Source organism: Microtus oregoni, unplaced genomic scaffold (assembly GCF_018167655.1).
Source record: "Microtus oregoni isolate MIOR12 unplaced genomic scaffold, Mior012 000023F_ref0000262, whole genome shotgun sequence".
In the NCBI taxonomy this organism is placed as follows: Eukaryota; Metazoa; Chordata; class Mammalia; order Rodentia; family Cricetidae; genus Microtus; species Microtus oregoni.
In genome coordinates this window covers 17,968,267-17,988,932 of record NW_024543082.1, presented here as the reverse complement: position 1 = coordinate 17,988,932, position 20,666 = coordinate 17,968,267, and the positions used below count along the sequence as shown (strand labels likewise).

Sequence of the window (20,666 nt, the reverse complement as noted above, 5' to 3'; positions counted from 1 at the left end):
TCTCTGTTCACTGAGACCCTGACACAGCTAATTCCTTTCACCTACTGAGTCAATTCCTTCTTGTCAAAATACAGCCTGTTACTACTTCAGCCACCCCGCTGTAAATCCTGGATTCTCACCTGGTAGCTCCCTTGTGACTGACAGCTTTGACCCTGAGGTCTATGCCATGACCAGGGGTTTATAGCTCCAACCATTCAAAGCTGGGGGGTTACTGTGGTGAGATCTGCATGTCTGGACTCTTAGCTCCATAATCCTTGGCCTCCTAGCAACCAGTCTCCTAGCAACCACAGCCTGCTGTCTTCTGTCCTTCCAATGTCTGCCTTTGGCTCTTCACAGCATTTTCAATGTCAATCACCTTCTTAACTTCATATGGTTTCTGCCTTGGATATTCTCTGCAACTCTTTAGTGGCTTTGTGGCTGCTGCCCCTGCTCCCGAGGTCCTGTTCTATTCTTTTCTCCGCTATCTCTGCTGACTGTATCTGCAATAAGATAACAATAGGAGAGTATGTTTGGATTCAATGCTCCACTGTTGTGGGAGACTTAGTGAAAGCTTGTTTATATGCATATACATACGTTATAAGTATATGTATTCTATGTATATATTATATATACAGAAGGGGGTTAGGGCACCCTGGTAGTATACTAATCACAGGCCTGTGCTTGCACAGCTTTTATTTCCACCAATCACAACCCTTTCGTACGCACCAATTACATCCTTTATGACCAGCCATAGCTTTGGCACTGGGGAGGGCTGCATCTCTTGCCCCCTGTGAGAATAGCTGCGGGATGAACATGGTCTCCTCCAGTTGACAAGGGCATATTTTTCCTGGAGTGGGATGTTGCAGAGCTGATGCTAATTGCCTGGAGAGGTGGTTGAGTAGAGCAAGACCTCCTTAAGCAGGAGCTGAAGCTTGAACAGCACTTGTGGATGCTGTGGTCCATGCAGCCAGAGGGGAGTTTGTTGGGTGATCACAGGAGTTACTAGAGCAGAAACTGTTGGTCTGACAACTCGGGACTCAAGACGATAGGACGTAAGGTAGAGTCTGTCAGCTGTCAGTCAAAATGCCGAATGGCCCTACCAGCCCCTTAACGTCTCAAAAACAGAATAGGCACTAAATGGTGCTTACAATAAACACATTGTGGAATGATCATTTTCAGCAATACTTACTGGGTTTACCCTGTATCCAAATATCCTTAAGAATGACTTTGAGCCGTACTTCATCCTAAAGATATGTTATCAATAGTGACCATCTATCATTAATCATATAAAAGACAAAACCTGGCAGTTTCTGATGTTTAGTAAAGAAACTATGTCTCAAGTGCTCTGTTGAATAAGCAGCAGTGTGTTTAGTGGGGTTTGGTTTTCATCTACTAAGGACAGCATACTGTTAGGGTTGTTACCATAAAGTCTGTCTGAAATAATATACCCGAATACATCAAAGAAGTGTGTGCATGCAGAACAAGGTATGGTGCCTAATGTTGGTCATCCCAGCAGTCAGGAGGCTGAGAACCTAGAAAACAAGCTTGCTGGGGTAACCACATAACATACACTCAGAAGCAACGCATCTTCCATCAACTTTCAGATACAAGGCACTGAAGAATTCACAAAAGTAATGATTATTCAAACCTCAGTTGCTGCAAGGAAATTCAGATGGAATGTAAAAAAGTATATACCACCTCGAAGAATTTCAGTGAAACCAGATTGTATAGGTGAGTTACATTTCTTTGGCATAATTATAAGAATTTACTTTTCATAAAAAATAGTGATGCCTGCATTTTGGAACAGGTGTATGCATTCTGCCTGGAGTTACTTCTTTTATCTGCCATGTTTGATATGCTAAATTACCCATCACTATGACAAAAACCTGCAATCAGTAACCTACAGGAGGAGAACTCCATTTCAGTTCATGGTCTCAGAGATTTCACTCTGGTCTTTACCTCCTCTGATGCCATAGGTTTTTATGGGGGGTTGGGGGAGGTATGCTATCATGGATTCAGAAGCCTGAGATGAAGCAGGCACAGGATGTTGGAAAGTGGTCCGAGTCCAGGGTCCCCACGTGTCCTCAGCTGGCCACCAGTGGATGGGAGGAAACATGGAGAGAGCCTGGCCATGTCATGTACCAATGTTATCATTTATAAAGAGGTGATGGGAAACGGTCCCATGGGGACCATGGAGAACTCGGCGGGTCCGCTGGCGGGTGGCTTGAGGCCTTGGTAGAAGACAGACAGATAGATACACCATGCAGAGAGAGTTTGGGTATAGAGTTTATTTAGTGGGTTAGGGAGGGAAAAGGGAAGGAGAGAAGGGAGAGAAGGGGGGAGAAGGGAGAGAGAGGCAGAAGCTGCCTCTCCAGAAGAAGAGCAGACAGAGGGAGAGAGAATAATTTATATAATAAATTACTATTAAATAATAAATTAAATAATAAAATATTATATATGTAATCTAAAATAATAATGAATTAGTTAATAATAAATTACTATTTAACAATTTAATCAGCAAGACTGAATATTACATATTCACTATAATAATACATTTCCATGTTACAATGTGAAAAAGACCTGTGGTATATGTCAAGTAAAACTATCAATACTATGTTGTTAATTCTAAGTGCATTTTGTCTTTATTGTGTTATAATGATGTACTCTCAAAGCTTTTAAATGTATTTTAATGAAGCGTGTGTGTGTGTGTGTGTGTGTGTGTGTGTGCCTGTGTGTGGTTATGTTCATGTGTGTGTAGTTGCCCAAGGCAGGCAGAGATGGAGGATCTCACTGGAGCTGGAGCTGGAGCTGTCGGCCATTGTGAACTGTCCAGCCTGAGTGCAGGGCAGTAAACTCCGCTCTCTGGCAGAACAGTACACACTCTTAACTGCTAGGCCTCCTCTCCAGTCCCCAAATCTTTGCATCGCTGTGGACATAAAATCCTGCCATCTTATGGGTTCCTACTGACCATAGGATCACGTGACTGTGGATTATGGTCCTGAGGCTGTTATCATCTGCTTTCTCTGCAACTGCCACCGCTTCTCCAAAATCCCAAAACCCTAAACACATTAGTTAACCAACAGTTCCCCTAAAAGAAAGAAAGTGGTCTCTAATTCTTGGGTGTTTTCACAGAGTGCTCCTTCTTCCTTGTTCCTACTTCCCTCAAGCCTACCCCACATCTCTCCATTCATGGACTTACCACACCTTACCTTTTCAATCTCTCTCTCTCTCTCTCTCTCTCTCTCTCTCTTTCTCTCTCTCTCTCTCCCCCATTATGTTTTCAACACTATCCTTGCTTCTGTGTTTATTTGCCTGCACTTTCTGCTAACTAAAAACTCCAAGAAAGCATGGCTGCTTTTTTGCTCTCATATGGGACCTTTCTGCTTTCGTGGACACTCCTAATACATATTAATATAAAAGTTTTATTATCTAATAATTTATAATATAGAAGAGATTTTCAAATAAAGGATTTTTCCCCCAGCTCTTCAACTGTCTCATGCATTTGCTGCATATCTTTACAATTAAAGCCTGTCACACACGCTTTGAGAAGTGACCTGTCGTCCCACTGGCATGTCAGATGACAGATCCGGGGTGTCTGAAATTTAAATGTGATCTAGTTTGATAGTTAACCTACTTAAAAGTGTGACTCACCCCAGTGACGAAGTAACCCCATCTTCCTTTGTAGAAGAATCACTTGAAACCCTGGAGGAGACCTCTGAAGAAGAGAAGAATGCCAAGGCAGAGGTAACGTGAGAGCAATTTTTCATGTTTTATTGAGCTAAAAGAGAGTCTGCAACTTATGAAAAGAACCCATGCATTTCTCTTATCCTGGAGGACTTTACCTTACAGTCACTTTATAGATTTGGGTATGAAAAGTTTCTCTTTGCCCAATGTATAATAGCCATTGTTAATATACTTTCATAAAAACAATATGCAAATGACTAGCAAGTTCAAGAGATGGCAGAATGCTTGTCTTGAATCATAATCGCATGCAAGCATCAGCAAGGATGTTTTTGAATTTAATCTGAGCCCCTTCACTTTGTCGTGTGCTGAAGTTGGTCAGATCCCAAGGCTGCCACAAAGACCTCTGCAAAGACTAGAATTCTCCAGTCTAAAAGCAGGCTGCCCCTAGAGCACTGGTTCTCAACCTGTGGGTCATGCATGATCCCTTTGAGGGTTGACTGATCCCTTTTACTGCGGTCACCTAAGACCATCGAAAAATAGAGATACTTACATTAAAGTTCATAACAGTACCAAATTACAGTTATGAAGTAGCAACCGAATAATTTTATTGTTGGGGTCACCATGGCATAAATAACTGTATTAAAATGGTTGCAGTGTTAGGAAGGTTGAGAACAACTGCCCTAGCGCATCATAATTTGGATGAACACAGTGCACAGTATTAAACATTCTAATCGCCTCTGTCCTGGACAAAACTGAATTTCTCAGAAAGCCCCATACCAGTCTCGCTAGGCCCAGAAGAGCAAAAGGAAACTTTGATTAAAAACAAAACAAAAAGGTAAGGAAGCCAGTTAAGGTAAAAATAGAAGGTAATTCTGGAGCACAATGTCAGCTACATGGTTAGCCAGCCAAGCCTATGGGACTCATCCTCTTTCATGGTGTCTGGGCGACAGAAAGGGAGTCAGGTAAGCTAGTGTTTTTCTTGTACTTGTTTAAAGGATGGTGCTTATCCAGCAATAAAAATGTCACACACTTGCAATTCTAGCCCTTGAGAAGTAGAGACAGGAAGTTACAGTGTGACCTTTCTCTCTTTTCTTTCCTGCTTTAAGCAACGGCATTGAGAAGGTGAAGGTTCATTAAAAGACAGAAACACAAGTCAGTAGACCATGTAGAGAACCATCAAGTTGTGTTGTCAAGGGATGTTTTATTCCCACTTATCAGATGTTTGGCTATGTTGGGCCAGCTCTCTTGTCACGCCAGAATATGGTTTTCCCTGACAAGGCGAGATTCCCCTTCAAAGCTCTGTCACAACATCCAGATTGCCTTGTTCTGGTCCTATGAGATGGAATATCAGTGACCATGGCAAGAGGTCCTGGTTCCTCTGCCCTGCATCACATCCCACACCAGTCCTCCTCTGTCTAGCAAACCCTTGGGTTCTAGTTTCCTTTTTACTGTGACAGATTACCAACAAAAAGCAACTTAGGGAAGAAAGGAATTTATTTCATCTTATAATTTTATATCTATCTTTGAGGGAGAGTAAAGGCAGGCACGTCACATCATACCCACACTTAAGAGCAGGAAGAAATAAATGCATTTACACTCTCCTGCTCATGCTCAGTTCAATTTCTCTACTGAGGAGCTCAGGACCCCCTGCCAAAGGAATGGAACCGCCCACAGTAGGCTGAATCCTTCTCACCAAGTGACTTAATTGAGGCGGTGCCACATAAACATGGGCATGAGACACCCCGCTGTAGATAATCCCTTGTTGAGACTGTCTTCTCGGATGATTCTAGGTAGTATCAAGCTGCCAAAGCAGTCATGCCTTGTTAAAAGATTCGAAATTTGACTTCTGTTTCAATATCCATTTTTAGAAGCAAGAAAATGGTGCAGTGCTCAAACACAATGCTAGCATCTAAGACGTCTCCTAGAAACAACCTGTAAAGAGGTTCAGCAAGCAGCCTAAGCTTCTCAACATGACCAGAAAACGTCTATTCCTGGAGACAGAGACAAGCCAGAGTTCATGTGCCCTTTGTGTGACAGTGTGAATTAAAGAGTCTCCCACAAGCCAACCGACTCTCCAAATGCTGGGGTTTCTAGAGTCAGACCAGGGAGGGAGGTGGTAACTTTAAGACTCTAAGACTTTCCATCCTCCTGGTTTCCTCTCTCTATCTGACCACTGCTATCAAAATGCCACATCACTGGCTCCCAGTCCCTCCCTTTTCGTGCAGGTTGTCAAATGATGTCTACAGCAAAGAGCAGAGAGGGAGCTCACTCAGCCCGCTTCCTTCTCTCCTAGTTCAGGGCCGACCCCATGAGATGGTGCGAGCACATTCAGGCCAGACCTTTCCAACTCAGTTAACAACCAAAAGTGTCCCTAACAGACGTGTCCACCGCCCAGCTTGATCTAGGCAATCCCTCAATGGAGAGGGATTTATCCGGTGATTCTAGGTTTTGTCCCAGGAACATTTGAAACTATGATTATGTAGCATGGTGTTTTGTGGGACTCCTAACAGTGGCAACGGGGACTGTGTCTGACTCTTTTGTCTGCTTTTGGAACCCTTTTCCTCATATTGGGTTGCTTTGTACAGCCTTGATACAAAAGTATGTGCCCTGTTTTATTGTAACTTGTTATGCCAGGATTGGTTGGTATTCCTGGGAGGCCTGTTTTTTTCTGAAGGGAACTGAGGAACAGTGGATCTGGAAGAAAGGGGAGTTGGGAGGGGAGACTGGGAGGGGAGGAGAGGAGAGAGGGGAAACTGCTGTCAGGATGTAATATATGAGAGAAGAATAAATTTAAAAAACTAGGGTGCATGACATGTTTCATTGTATGTTACTCTGGAACTTGATCATTATAAAATTGATACAACAACGTAGATGTATTTTTTTATACCATTTATGGGAGACCAAAGGAAGACAGAAATTTCGAGTAATTTACAAAAAAACCTCACAGTTTCTAGGAGACAGAATGGGGAGTCGAAAATAAGCTGGTACATTCTTCCAGTATGGACAACCCTAAATGAAAAACTGAAGAATTAATAAAAATTTCAATGCCTATCTTTAGGATCGAGCGTTGGGAATTATGAATGTCATGGCAACAACTTATGATGGAGACAGAGGAGCCAAGTGGAGATGTCCCTGTCGTGGACAGATCTGATCCTCTTGGGAACGTCAACCAACCTTTCCCAGTATTAGTGCAGTATTGTTTCAGAGACTGCATTAGATCTGCTTCTGCCTTCTCGGCTGAGGAAGAATTAAGTAAAAGAATTAACATAGTAAAGCACACACTTGCATGCGTATACACACACAGGTAGATGTAAACACACAAGCATGTGCGCGCGCACACACACACACACACACAAACACAAACACACACCATTATTGTTGGAGCCAACAAAAGAATGTGGTTACCTTCTCTTTGATAGAACTGGAAATGGACTATTGCAGACATCTGGCATTAAGCTTGGTGCACAGCTGGGAACAGAGGAACATCTGGGATGTCTAAGGGTTAATCCATGCCCCAAATAGAAGGAGAATTACACAGAGACTACCCACTGCCCAGAGACTGCCCACGTTCTACTTCCATCAGCACAGATATGCAGCCTGGTCGAGTAAACAGCAGGAGGCAGCTGAAGACTGCAAAGACAAGGGACGGAGAGTCCCCTCTGAGTCTGAGTCAAGCATCAGAACAAGGGAAGAAGTGTTCTCTTCCAACAGCTCATGAGGACATCACACGTGTTTTAGAAGTGGAGGGACCCTCATTGTGCAGAGGAAGTCATGGACCTTAGAGAGCAGGGCTGAATTACTCCATTTCACAGCTTCACTGTGTATTTCGACCTGATAGTCGTGAACTCGTTTAACCCCATGCCATTTGTCAAGCTGCTTAGGTTGTCTGGCTTCTAGCTTGGAAACCAGGCTACTGAAGAGAGGTATTAGCCACAGCTTCAGTGACTGTCGGTGTCTGGCTGGACTGTAAAGCCCTCCCTACATGAGACACTGATGTAAGAAACGATCCTGTCACCAAAGTGTAGCTCTCTGCCACACCCGGAGCTCTGAAAGAATGCGCAGGGTCAGGCCTGGGTAGGGCACGAGAGGCTCTTTCATCCCTACTCAGCTGAAAAAGGCAGGAAATGACTCTGAGATAACCACAGAATTCTCACATAAAGAAATTGCTGGAGTGTGGGACTCTCACAAATCCAGTAACCAATGGTTATTCTGATCTCGTTACCTTATAATATGAAAGTATCACGGGACCATTTTTACATTGGTTCTTAACTCCCCCACACAACGACAAATAATAAATAGGTAAGTGCGAAGATCTCCTAAATCTTCTAATTTCATGCTCACTTGTGTATAAATATTGAGGTTTTTGCTCACAGTTCAGGGCACACAATTTCTCAGGGATATTAAGTACTGAAGTAAACACTGATGGGAAGAAGGAGAGGATGGCTCAGATTTCTTTTTGGAATTGCAGCAGTTTCTTCTGTGCAGTGGAGAGAGTTTAGCACAAAGTCTGGACCACGCTAAACAGTGCCCCACCTCATGCAAAATCAACACCATTTCCTTGGCCAGAATCTGACACTTCCACAGCTCAATGTCTCCCCCTAGTGGTCGGAATAAAACTGACGCCTGAAAACTGAGACTCAAGACTGATTTGCAGTCCCCACCTCTAGTACATCCACCTCTAGTCATTATACAGCCACCGTCAATAACTGGGAAGGATTCAGAGGTGTGGCCTTGTTGGAGTAAGTGTGACTGTGAAGCAGGTGTGTCGCTGGGGCTGGGTTTTGCGCTTTCAAAATGCCAGGAGAGACGACGTCCTCCTCTGTATCTGCTGCCTACAGATCAGGTTGGAAAATTCTCAGCTACTACTCCAGTGCCACGCCTGTTTGCTTCCCACTGTGATGAGTCCCCTGAAACTATAAGCAAGCTCACAATTGAACGCTTTCTTCTCCTGTAAGAGTTGCTTTGTTTTTGCTCACCTATCTCTCACAGCAATAGAACAGCAACTAAGACAGTTCCCATCCTGCTGTTGGCTTTAGATATGACCTCTGTATTTACTCAAGGCCAAATAAAGAAGTATTTTTCCCTCTGTTTTGCTCACTGTTGAGCCCAAGGTGCTCAGCACACAGTAGGTTCTCACCATATACTTGTGGAAGGGATGAGTGAATAACCATCATAAACAAGATTAAAGAAAAAAAAATAAAGCAATGAAGAAAAAAACAAGATTGCAGTCTGAGAATTCATTTTAAGCTTTTTCTCTATTGCAATATAATTTCTATACAGTTAATCCCCCCTTGGTACCATTCTGTAAAGAGCGAGAAGGGCATAAACACACAGCCACTACAGTCAAGACCAAGATCAAAATCCCCCCTAACATGAATTAGTACCACCCATATGTATTAGAGGTTGGTGGGGTGCTCCTGGTAGGTATTCCTGCTTTCTGCTCCTAGTCTTGCCTTATCCAGAAAGTCACAAACCCATTACAGGTCTGGTTTCTTTCTGTCAGGCAATGCACTCAGAGTTATTCTAATTGTTCTGTAACCCAGGGGTCCGTTCTTTTCACTGCCAGGCGATAGTCTACCGTGTGCATATAACGTGTTTTCACCCATTCACTGCCTTCAGAGCTGTATTTCATTTGTGAATTTTTAGCGAGTGATGTGTGAATTGATATAAAATTTTATATCCAGAATCCAGATTCTTTCAACCTGGAAAAATACCTAAACACAGGCCTGCTGACTTATTTGGAAAGCCTGTTTTTTTCTGTATACAAAATGTGCCTTATTGGTTTACATAAAGACTTCCAAGATCCGTGACTTCACTAGCTCCGGGGAGTGGGCTAGGTTTCCAGTGCCAGGCATAGTTTCCCTCTTGTTGAGTGGCTCTGAGGTCCAACTAGAGAGCTGTTGGTCACCACCATGTTATGTGTGCCACTGTGGCACCCTTAAAACTATTGTGCTATGCTGGTCATCATGTGATTCGTAGATACATAGACATTATTATCTAGGTAGGACTGATGGTTACCTCCCTCCTTTGGAAGCCTACAGGGTGCCTTCTGCACCATAAGAGTTAGTCCTCAGGGAAGAGGCATTCAGGTCTGTTCCAGATCAGTGGTGTCTGGGCCATCTAAAGTGCAAGGCGTCTTCAGCAATAAGGACTTACCTTCCGCCTTCAGGGGGCAGCCAAGGGCAATAGCAATAGGCTGTGTGTCTGGGGAGTCTCTTTGAGAGTCCTGACCAACAACTCAGAAGAGGTCTTCTCGTGTGTGGTGTTGCAGTTTTTGTTCAATGGTCTTCGGCTCTTGGAAGGAGCATTGCCAGCCAAGATGGGAAAGTTTTATTTAAGTCAGAATGTGTGTGTATATATAAACTAATAATATATATGTGTGTATATATGTATGTCCAGCTAGACTGTGGCTTGATTCTGGGGTTTTTGTTGTTGTTTTGCAGGGTTTTTTTGGGTTTTGTTGTTTACTTGTTTACCAAGGTCCTCCCCCATTTGTCTTCCCTGAAGCAGTGATTTAATAAATGCGGGTGTCTGCCATGAAAAACTCCCATAGCCCCTCTGCAACCACAACCCTGCAGTCTCCCTGACCAGCAGTTTCCGGTTTGGTTAGTAGCTTGGTGCAGCAGGGTTTTGACTGGCTTTCAGAATATTCTTTGTGCATGTGCCTCTCACGCTCCCCCAGCCCTCTTCCTCCTGCTGCAGGCAGGCGCCTCCTCCTTTTGACAGTCTGCAGCTGGGCCAGAGCTGCTCTGGCCCTGCTGTGAGTTGGAAGCTGCCCCAAAGAGTAAGGTGCAAGACCTTTGAGAAGGAAATAGGAACACACTCGGGGAAGGGGCTGAGAAGTCTGATGGGGAACTGTCTACAGAGGAAAATCGGGTGAGTTCTCTTTCTGGGAGACCAGGGACCTGGCCCGGTGCTGAAAGAGAAATGGAGGACTACTCTTAGGGTGAGGGGACCGGGAAAGGAGTGTGACAAAAATTCATCACCTCCTGAGGTGCACACCAGGTGACTTTCTTGCAGGTTTTACCTCCTGCTGGAGGAGAATGGTTGAAATGTCTCCATCTCAGGGATGCTCTCATGGATTCTTGATGTTCCTAAATATGTTCATGAGCATCCACCCTTTCGGGGATTCTTTATAAATTTAAAATAGACATTCCCTGCCACCATGAGGCTTCAGTTGATGCGTTTACAAGCAGGTTAAGGAGGGTCATGACATTAGGGAAAAGACTTACCTTCCTGGACATCGGTCACTTTTATTTTGTTGTTGTTTGTTTTGGCTTTGGGGATGGGTTTTTGGGACAGGGTTTCACTGCATAGCCCTGGCTGTCCTGGAACTTGTTTGGTAGACCAGGCTGGCCTTAAGCTGGGATTAAATCTGTGGGCTACCACAGCAGGGCTGTTCTCCTCACTTTAAATGGAAATAATAGTGTAATCCTACCCAGAGGTTCCTAGTGTGGATGGCAGCTACCTGCATAGTCCCTGACAGAGAAGGCTTCATTGATGAGAGGCTAATTTCGGTTTTCAGCTTATCGTTTTCATTCAATCAAAGCAAACACACTTAAAGAAAATTTGTATCACCAGAAATAAAGGAATTTCTATGGTATGAAGTGAGGTGATCTATAGAGAGTAAGCTGGCAGGGCGTCTTTCCGGATTGTGCTTGCTGCTGTGGTCTCACATAGCATATAAAGGGGAATATAGAAGAATGAGGTCCTGCAAAAACACCACTTACCCAAGGAGACTTGGGAGTGTCTGTGTAGTTTTCTGAGAGCCAGCCTTACCTGAGTGTTTGCCCTGGACTCTCTTCTACCTCCTCCACTTGCTAATGGCCTTCTATAATTACTGCCTGCCGTTATATCTCTTTGTGAATGCCGCTAATGTAAGGATTGCCTTTTACTTTCTGCTCTTTGCTCTGGGAAGTCCTGGCTCCTGCCTTTGTTCCTGGCACACAACAGGTGCACAGTAAGTGCTAGATGGACGGCTGGAAGCATCCCTGAGGAGAGAGGAAAGAAAATGGAGATCAGTATAGATGAGGATGTAGTGATGGATGACACACACGCACTTTCGAGTCTCAGAACCTTGCTGCGGGGTTGTGTTATGACACTGATGTATATTGATTGTGAGAGAGATGAAAATATAGAGATACAGGTAGGAGAAGATGGAATGAGCTGGTGTTCACACTAACAGTTGCAGCGTTACATACACAGTCTTTATTCCTTTAGTCCTGTGTCCACCAGTCATTTGTGTGTCTTTACCTAAGGAGAGCCAGTAATGCCTTCCTTCAATTTTTGTTTGGGGCTTACTCTATTTTGTTTCTAAAGTGAAAAGCCCTCTGTATTTTTTAAATGAGCTCTTCTCATAAATATGCAAAAATAATAATTTTCTACTCAGTGGCTAGATTTTTATGATGCTGCGTCCGTTACATTTTAGAGATGATTGAATTCACTCTGGAAATTGCTTGGGTACCTTTGACTGCAGTCTTTCCTGACCAGCTCACACTCTCTTTTCCTCGTGTGGCTTTAGGAATTTACATTTAGTCCTATACATTCAGCCCGTGGTTCAGATCTCATTGTGTCCCTAAATAAATTCCCCAGTGTCCTCATTCCCGGGCTAATTGAAGTTGTTGTTTTACATCAACTGGCATCTCTTGTCCATCTTTCCTCTGGTACCTGTGTGGGCACACTCCTTACCATGCCTCTGCAGATCATAGGATGAAAACCATCTCTCCCCCACAAGGAGAGCCCAAGGTCTTGGGACAAAGATCCTCGAACAAACTGCCTAGATTTTCTCCCCGCTTCCCTTGTTAATAAATGATGGGACAATACTATCAACCAGCGGACTTCCTCTGAAACTGAATGGAGTCTAGCACATAGAAAGGCGGAAGTATACTAGGAAGTACTCACCAAGTTTATTTCTCCACACCCTCAACTTCCAGAAAATGGAAAAAGAATGACTAAAGAGGCACCAAATCCAAACAGGGAATGAATTTAATTATCTTTATTTAATGTTTATTTCCCCTTCTACTCTCCCTTGTTCTCTGGATTTCTGGAAAAGATGGTGTCTCATAGAAGCCATTGCTTGCGTGCAGCTCCTAGAACTGCAGCAAATAGAGAAGGAACAGAAAGGCTCCGGCCTCCCCCTGGGCGGTGGCACGTTCATGCTTGTGATGAGGACTCTCAGACATTATCTTAAGATTGTGGGTGTGGGCTGCTTCTCTAGTGATAAGGCATTAGATCTGAAACGGGCTATGTCCCGTGCTTCAGGAGGGGACACGAATAAATGCCAAAACAATGAGGGAAGTGGTAAGGTGGTTCCAAGACTACACATACACAGAAGAAATGGAAAGCTTGGCTAAAAGCACAAAACTATAGTGGGAATTATGGGAGAAAACACATGGCCCATGTCTGATATTTACATCTTAGGTGGCAGCTGGACACTCAGGAGACACATTGGAATATGAGACTCCGGAATGCCAAGCAGAGGACACGCAGGTGAGAGAATAGGCTACCCCACTCCCCAGGAAGAAAAAGCCTATCAGGGGTGGGGCTACACATTCTCACAGTGGAGACCCAGTAGCAGCCACAATGGCAATCAGTGTGAAAACACTTGGAAAGAAAACAAGACTTCCCCACATTGGACAGGAGACATCCTGCTATTCTAAGAACCGTGTGTATCCTTGGCAACAGGAAATCAGATGCTTAAGTCCCTGGGACAGCTTGAAATAAAGATCTGAAATCCTGTAGTCTCTTTGTTTTTGGAATAAAGTACCTTTGTACTCAAATCTCTACGTTGGCTTTGTCATATTAAGCTTCAAGTTCCTATTTCTGAGCTCAATACATTCTCCCATGACACGAGGTTGAAAGACCTGTGGAGAGGTGCTTGTGTTTATGGCAGTTCTGTGGAAACTAATAGAGTTTCATGCATCCTTCCTGGGTGGCCTTTTGAGTATCTAGTTTTAAATAACTCCTGAGGAAGGAATCTTGCGATGTACAAGTTTCTCAGGTCTAAGAATTCCAAATTATGGCAAAGTCTGTTGTTCTATAACCTACAGAGTTAGCAGCCATTTTCATAGTGTTCCAGGACGCACTTTTGAGAGAGGACCTAAAAAAAAAAAAAATCATGACTATGTTTGAGGGAAAGATGCTAAGATCCTTCCCACCCAAGGCTGCATATCTTCAGTGCAAGCTGAGAATTCTGTATCTCGAGGGTATCATTGGTCATCTGTTAAAACACATACATCACAGGATTGGAAGGGGAGAGAAAAGGAGGGGGACAAGGACAAAGGAGAGAGAAATAATAGACTTGATGACAGAGTCCTCATGAAGAAACAGACACTCAAGATTGAAGGCATCCCTCTGATGTCACAGAGGTTTGTGTCTCTAATTTGAGGTCGCAATGCAACCTTTCCTGCTTCTGAGGGAACTCCAGGGATCGTTTACCAGAGGGCACATTTTTAGATGTTATTTTGCTTACCTGAGCTCTCCTTAAATCAAGACACACATATTAAATTGCAAGAATGCACTGCCAGGAAATGTATAAAAAAAGGAAAACTTCCAAGTCACTTTTGCAAATCATCACCTTCGTCTGATCCTCAACGGCTTCATGAAATAAGTAGAACATATACCCTCATTTTACAAATTAAATTGTGGCTCAATTTTTCTTTAGAAGTAAGAGTATGAATCCAGTACCTCAGAACTCTACCCTCCGCTTTCTTCTCAGTTTTATGTTTCCTTAGTGAACCTGTTTTCTTAGCCCTAGGCCTATTCAGGAGTCTCCATATGATGCCTTTTAACAAGAGGAGCAGAAGAGGAAAGCAAAGGATTTACAGGGCACAAAGGACATCAAGGATGACCTAAGGAAGAGAGCTGTGGCCATGCCCCAAAGTCTCTGATAGCACAGAGAACCCAGAAGCCATTAAGATGTTCACCCAAGCTGGTAGTCATAGCCACGGCCACAGGTTATAGCCAGCCCTTTCTGTTCTCCTTCTGAGGGAACTCCTGGGGAAGTTCACTGAGGGCACATTTTTGAGAGCTATTTTCCAAATGTCTTTATATAATGTAACTGGTACATGTAGTGTGTTAAAGAGGCGCTTTTATGATAAACCCTGTAGGTAGTCAGCTATCCCTCCAATCCAGAGAGGAGCACAGTGCTTTAGACTTCATCGTAAATGCCTGACTTCCAAATAAGTTTCCCAATTTCTGCTGTAAAACTCATAAGCCTTCGTACTTAGCTATTCCATCGGAATCTGGGTAGCAGGCCTGGTGGCTATGCTCACAGCTACTCACTATAGCTTCAACAAATATTTGTGGAAAACAAATTTGCTGTATATCAGATAGAGTGCCATACATTGGTGACAAAAACCGTGATGGGCAGGACGAATATAGTTCCCAATCTTGTGAAGTTCACATTCTAGTGAAGGAGATAGACATGTGACTAGTCTGCTGGAGTGGAGGATATGCAGGAGAGATTGCGAGTCTGAGTTCAGTGACATCCTCTGGAGATGCTGCTGGACCCAAGCGTCTGCATACTCATACCTTGATTTTCTGGCAAAACTCCATTGAGAGGCATCAAGTAAATCCCTGGAATTGTGAGTTTTAAAACTTTTTGTGTCCCTTGCTGAGAATGAGACAGGAAGGTTTGACCCTGCTTAAAAACGGATGGTGTCACAGCCCTATGACCAGTTCACCCAAGGCGTGAGGATAGAAGCAGCAAGGGGAAAGAAGTCACCGTTAACAAAGTTCCAGAAACCAGACTCATCAACTTCCTGTTACTTCTCTCAGTTATTCCAGATGCTGGAGTTGTTGCCACATCGTTGAAGGGTGTTCCTGCCTTCCTTGGTAAGTGAAGCACTGCTCCAGTGAATCGCTCCCTAGCTGTGTTTTTAGCATGGGGCTTGTAAGATATCTGTGAGCTCCTTCGCCCTTGTGGCTATACCCAAGCCACGTACCAAACCCAGATAAACCCACTGAGAGCCAGTCAAGGAAACAGCATCCAGAGTGTGGTAAGAATCAAGAATAATTGTTTCATGGGTGGTAGCGTCTTCTCGCATGGGTAAGCCTCAGGGGTAAGAACGAAACTGCCCATTAATACTGAGAGTCTTCTCACTACAAGTTCCTTGTATAGAAGCACACGTCTCTGCCTTCTGCATGGTTTGTAGTCCAGGTGATAACTTGTTGTCCAAACTGAGACACTCTGGAGAGTGAAAGGACTGCTAAAATTAGCCTACCACCACTCCGTGAGCAATGGAGACATTAACCAGACTTAGCATAGCAGCCCCGGGGGTCATCCTGATAAGAAATTGTGTCTTTGCCCACTAGATGACAATGGGCTCCCATCATAATTCCAAGGCGTCCCCTATGCAGTGTACTTTAATAGGAAGTGTTTGGTTTTTGTTTGGGGTGGGTCACAGATTAAACTTGGGATTGAAAAATGCCTGCTCCTCCATTTGATAAAATATAAAACATAGATATATATATATTTTTAAATATAAAACAATATATATTTGATAAGATATAAAACAAAATAGAGCTTTGTGTCAGAAATATAGTCTCCAAATATATAACCTCTTAACACCACATATGCACATATCAGATTGCAAAATATAGACAGAAAAGGGGGGGGTTACTTCTACATGACAGCATCTTATATTTTTCCTCTTTCTTATTCTTTCAGTCCTATTGTTGAAAGAAGTATTATAAAAAAGAATAAGAACTGCCAATTACCAATGATAGAAATTGAAGTTTCATAATATAATGCTTAAGGCTTTCTGAATATTAAAACAATCCATCTACATTCTTTTCTTGCAGGAAAAACCTAAGCACATTTAAAGCCAGAAAGGAATCCCCAAAGCAAAGTAAGTCATTGTTTTGTTTTGTTTTGTTTTGAGATAGGGTTTTTCTATGGAACAGCCCTGAATATCCTAGAACTTTCTCCGCCTCCCGAATTCTGGGATCAAAGGTGGGCACCACAATGCCCAGCAAAATAAGTCATCATTTCCCCTTCATTTTTACTCTTGATGGACTTACATTTTTAATATGTCCTTTCTCTGTACTTTGGAGACCCTTGTTCATTATGGACTTCTGTAGACTACTCTAGCTGTCCGTTAGCTGTCTGACTGCCAACACCCTAGCCCCACCCCCTGGAGTCTTTTTCCAAGCTGAAATTCATTAAGCCTATTTTCTTTCTGCAGATAAAGGGATGCCTTCAGCTCCTATGCAGGTAATAAGAGCCCTTCTGATCGCAAGATGGAAGGAACACTGTAGATGCCAGGGCGGGATCCCACAGTTATTTGCAGAGCCTGGTGGCAGGGACAGCAGCAATCCTGTTGTGTAACTGACTGGAGAGAACTAACATTTGCTGAGCACTTTATTGATGACGGGCCATATGCTGAGTGTTTGACAGACATCTCATGGAGCTGTCTCAGCTACCCATATTGTTGTATTACTGTGTTAGTCTTCTCACTTCCCGGTTACTAAGCCTGGGAGCTTGAGTTATAGTCTCTGAATCCAGACTTCTGAGAAATGGCAGAGCCAGCTTCCAAACTCCAGTCCCGCTCCTGCAGCAACATGCTTTTCACTGTCTGTTGCTGCCTTTGAATTTTAGCTCCTGAGAATCCACTATTAAGTTAGACCTTGCCTTGAATACAGTAATCTGCAAATAGGGAGCCTGTGGGTGGAGAGTGCTGATCTAGCATGCAGGAAGCCTTGGGTTTGATCCCAGCACAGCATAAGCTGAATGTGGTGACATACATATCCCCATGGCACTCATACGATAAAAATAAGAGGACTAGAAGTTCAAGGTCATCTTCTGCTACATATTGACTGGAATACATGAGATCCTATCTCAAATGATGACTACAATAATAATAATGATCTCTTGATGAGTAATTAAATATTATCTAACCCGGTGTTCTATGACCAAGGGAAGCATACAAGGTGGCCAAGGGTCACTATGGAACATGTCAAAAAAAGACACACAAAGTTAGCCATATACTTTGGGTGACATGAACACCACATCTTCTAGTTTAGCGTTTGGAATGCCACTGCAGCCATTTAGAAAAGATGGCCATGAAATGGAGGAAGTGGTGGTGGTGGAAGACAGAATCTCCCCCATCAGGCCCGTGTGGTCACTGAAGTATAAATGGAACGGAAAGAGGTCAGCTCTTTATGATGACTCTCCTTTGACCTACAGGACAGTGCTAGCCAGATGTACACAGAGGAGTTATGCTATGTGCTTGTTGATCACAAGGCCCTCGGAGGAAGACCGCCAGGCACCTCTGCTGAGGGGTTCTATGAGAATGTCTCCAGCCTGACTGAGAGACACAGAGAGTCTTCAAGAGGAGCAGAGACTGAGTATTCCGTTCTCCGTTTCTCTCCCACCCCTCAGTCCCCACCTTCCACAGAGGATGAATATGAACTTCTTGTGCCCAGCACACTCCCATCTCATGCCCCTCAACAGCCACGGCCATTTACAACTGCCTTTGAGACTCACTTTTCTCATCTAAAATGATGTGACGAGATTAGAGTTTGTTTAGCACTGACAGATCAAAGGAGGAGTTAGGGACCCTGTTTCATGACAGATAAACGTAGGATTTGGGGACACTAGTTGAAGCGGTCACAGGGCATAATGATCCTTAGCTTATTTCTTCTGGAGGACCTTGGCAGGGCAGACTGCAAACCACAAAGCCTTATAAAGACTGACAGTGGCCAACATTCAAAAATTAGTCAGTTGTCTTGAACATCACTCTTGTTTCTAAGTGATGTTAAAAATACTCTGTGGTAGGAAGGGCTCCCCGTATCTACACCTTGGAGTACCACAAGAGGCTCCTCTCTTCTCACTCAGTTCTTATAAATTATCCCCACAACTGTTTTCTGAAGCCAGAGGAAGCTTACTAATCATGTTACATGTCCCCAGGGGGAATTCCCTCATTATTGTGAAATTCCAGCTCAGCATCACTTGCTATGCAGCCTGCTATATTTCTTCTACTCCATGGTCCCAAGACATGTCTTACTTGGTGTGCTTTCCCTCACGGTCCCAATGGCTTATAATTTCCTGTACGATTATTGTTAATATAATTTTAAATTACATTGTCAAACACTGATTTTCCCCTCACAATTGTTTTCCTTTTATGGTGCGGAAGTCATCTCCAGAACCTCATCCATGCTAGGCAAGTGATCTACCATGAAGAGAGAGTTCAAATGCCTTCACATACATCTCAGAAGAATCTACCCTGGCCTACAGAGTGAGTTCTAGGGCAGCCAGGGCTACACAGAGAAACCCTGCCTCACCCAACAAAACAAACAAACAAGCAAAAACCTCAGTAGAATCACCACAGTATCAGAGAACGGTGGAGGAGAAAGGCCACTGACGAAACTTTGATCCCACCATCTTCTCTTTTTGACTGGGAGATCATAATTTGCCCAAAGGTACTTTGTTAGCATTAGTGCAGAACCTTACTCTAGCTTCCAAGTCTGTGTTTCTGCTATATACTATATAGAGTAGAGTAAACTTCTCCATAACTAACCCAGCATGTGTGAATGTCCACATGGGGAAGATAACACAAACACCCCTTCTCCATGAGCACCTTCTGTGCCTCACTTCTTTATTTTCACTCAGTTTTTCTTTAGAGTTTCTGGAATTGCATCTGCCCTACATTAGCCAAGTCTGCATAACCAGCAGACAGACCAAATCTGACCCCCCACCTGTCTTTGGAGATAAAGGTTTACTGAAACATGAGCCACGCTGATTTGTCTGCCTTCTGTCTATGGTTGCTCAACCATGGTAGAGTTGATTTGCAACACAGACCCAGGGCTTTGCAAAACTAAAAATACCTTTAATTTAACCTAGTCTGGATAATAATTTTGCAGACCTTTGCCCTAAATAAGCACAGTTTGTGATTTACTTGAGATTTACTATGTTTGGTCATTGAGTCAATCCTTTAGGAGGAGAGACCAATGAAATGGCGGGAAAATATGAAAACACAAATGAGATGACCGAGACTAAAGCAATTATTAGCAAATTAGACTATTTCTACACTCACACCTGCATCCTCAAGGTGTTATTGTATTTACTTCATGGCCACTCTCCTAATTTTAGAGATGCTAAAATGGCAAGATGTTCATTGAGATGAGCTCTGGATGCTATTATTTAATAACTGCTCTGTTCTCCAAGCTGAATACATCGCAAGGCATTAGGGAGGCAGCTTCGTAGTAGGATCCTTGTCCAGCATGGGCAAGGCATACACACACACACATGCACACAAATAAATAGCTAAGGGAATATAAAGCAGCCCAAGTGGCCCCCTGAGAGTAAACGCAGCCGCTCACGGTCCTCTGCATGAGTTTGCTGAGGCATAAGCCGGTTGATCCCCTGCAGCTGACGAGCTGACCAGATCCCAGTGCCTTGGTCTCTGCTAACTCCCTTCTTCCAGTGATCTTGCACACAGAAGCCTAACTTTAGACTTTGGCCAAAAGTCACTTGGTTTGCTCTACAAGATGCAGCACATGGCTTGTGGGAAGCAGTGTGGGCCAGAGACTGATTCAAGTCTTCGTTTCTTTTCTGCCTCTGACTCTGACCTACTTAGTTTAGGCTGTTTGTTGCACCCACACATTGGCGGGCTACACCTGACATATGGCCACCTATTCTAGTTGGCTTTCTACTGCTGTGATAAAGCAGTGGCAAAAATCCATCTGGGGAAGAAAGGGTTTATTTGGCTTATATGTGCCAATTGTGGTTCATCCGGGCTGGAGCTTGAGGCAGGAAATAAGGCAGAGGTCTTGGAGGAATCCTACTTCTTCTCCATAGCTCTCTTAATTTGCTTTTTATACAACCCAGGAACAGCCACTCAGGGGCGGCACTGCCCTAGTTGTCTGGGCCCTCCCACGCCAATCATCAATAAAGGCAATGCCCCACAGACATGCTAATCGGTCAAGCCAATGGCAGTGATTCCTAAGCTGAGGCTCTCTCTTCCCAGCTGACTCTAGTTTGTGTCAAGATGATAAAAAAA

The 20,666-nt window shown here is 43.7% G+C and overlaps 2 protein-coding genes across 3 annotated transcripts in view; both read left to right on the top strand.

Moving 5' to 3' along the window:
* Window positions 1-3,732, top strand: part of Slc9c1 (solute carrier family 9 member C1) — a 70,531-nt gene extending 66,799 nt beyond the window's left edge. Inside the window, exons 25-26 of the mRNA XM_041672703.1 lie at window positions 1,584-1,710; window positions 3,665-3,732. Coding sequence (XP_041528637.1) covers window positions 1,584-1,710; window positions 3,665-3,732 — 195 coding nt within the window. The remainder of the gene's footprint in view (window positions 1-1,583; window positions 1,711-3,664) is intronic.
* Window positions 3,733-10,436: 6,704 nt separating this feature from the next.
* On the top strand, window positions 10,437-18,743 carry Gcsam (germinal center associated signaling and motility). Of its 2 annotated transcripts, XM_041673357.1 has the most exons (6): window positions 10,437-10,539; window positions 13,084-13,152; window positions 15,442-15,498; window positions 16,468-16,514; window positions 16,851-16,879; window positions 17,852-18,743. In XM_041673357.1, exons 1-6 carry the CDS (start codon window positions 10,511-10,513, stop codon window positions 18,167-18,169), a joined length of 549 nt encoding a protein of 182 aa, XP_041529291.1. In that variant the 5' UTR covers window positions 10,437-10,510; the 3' UTR covers window positions 18,170-18,743. The 2 variants fall into 2 exon arrangements, with proteins under 2 accessions (XP_041529291.1, XP_041529293.1); XM_041673359.1 differs by lacking the exon at window positions 13,084-13,152 and having other exon boundaries at window positions 10,511-10,539.
* Window positions 18,744-20,666: the final 1,923 nt, after the last annotated feature.

Bases quoted from the DNA above. Each gene is read 5' to 3' on its own strand.
- Gcsam (XM_041673357.1), top strand. From the start codon at position 10,511: ATGGGGAACTGTCTACAGAGGAAAATCGG. The intron at 10,540-13,083 runs GTGAGTTCTCTT...TTTACATCTTAG, and splicing joins TGTCTACAGAGGAAAATCGG to GTGGCAGCTGGACACTCAGG. The intron at 16,880-17,851 runs GTAATAAGAGCC...TTTGACCTACAG, and splicing joins TGCCTTCAGCTCCTATGCAG to GACAGTGCTAGCCAGATGTA.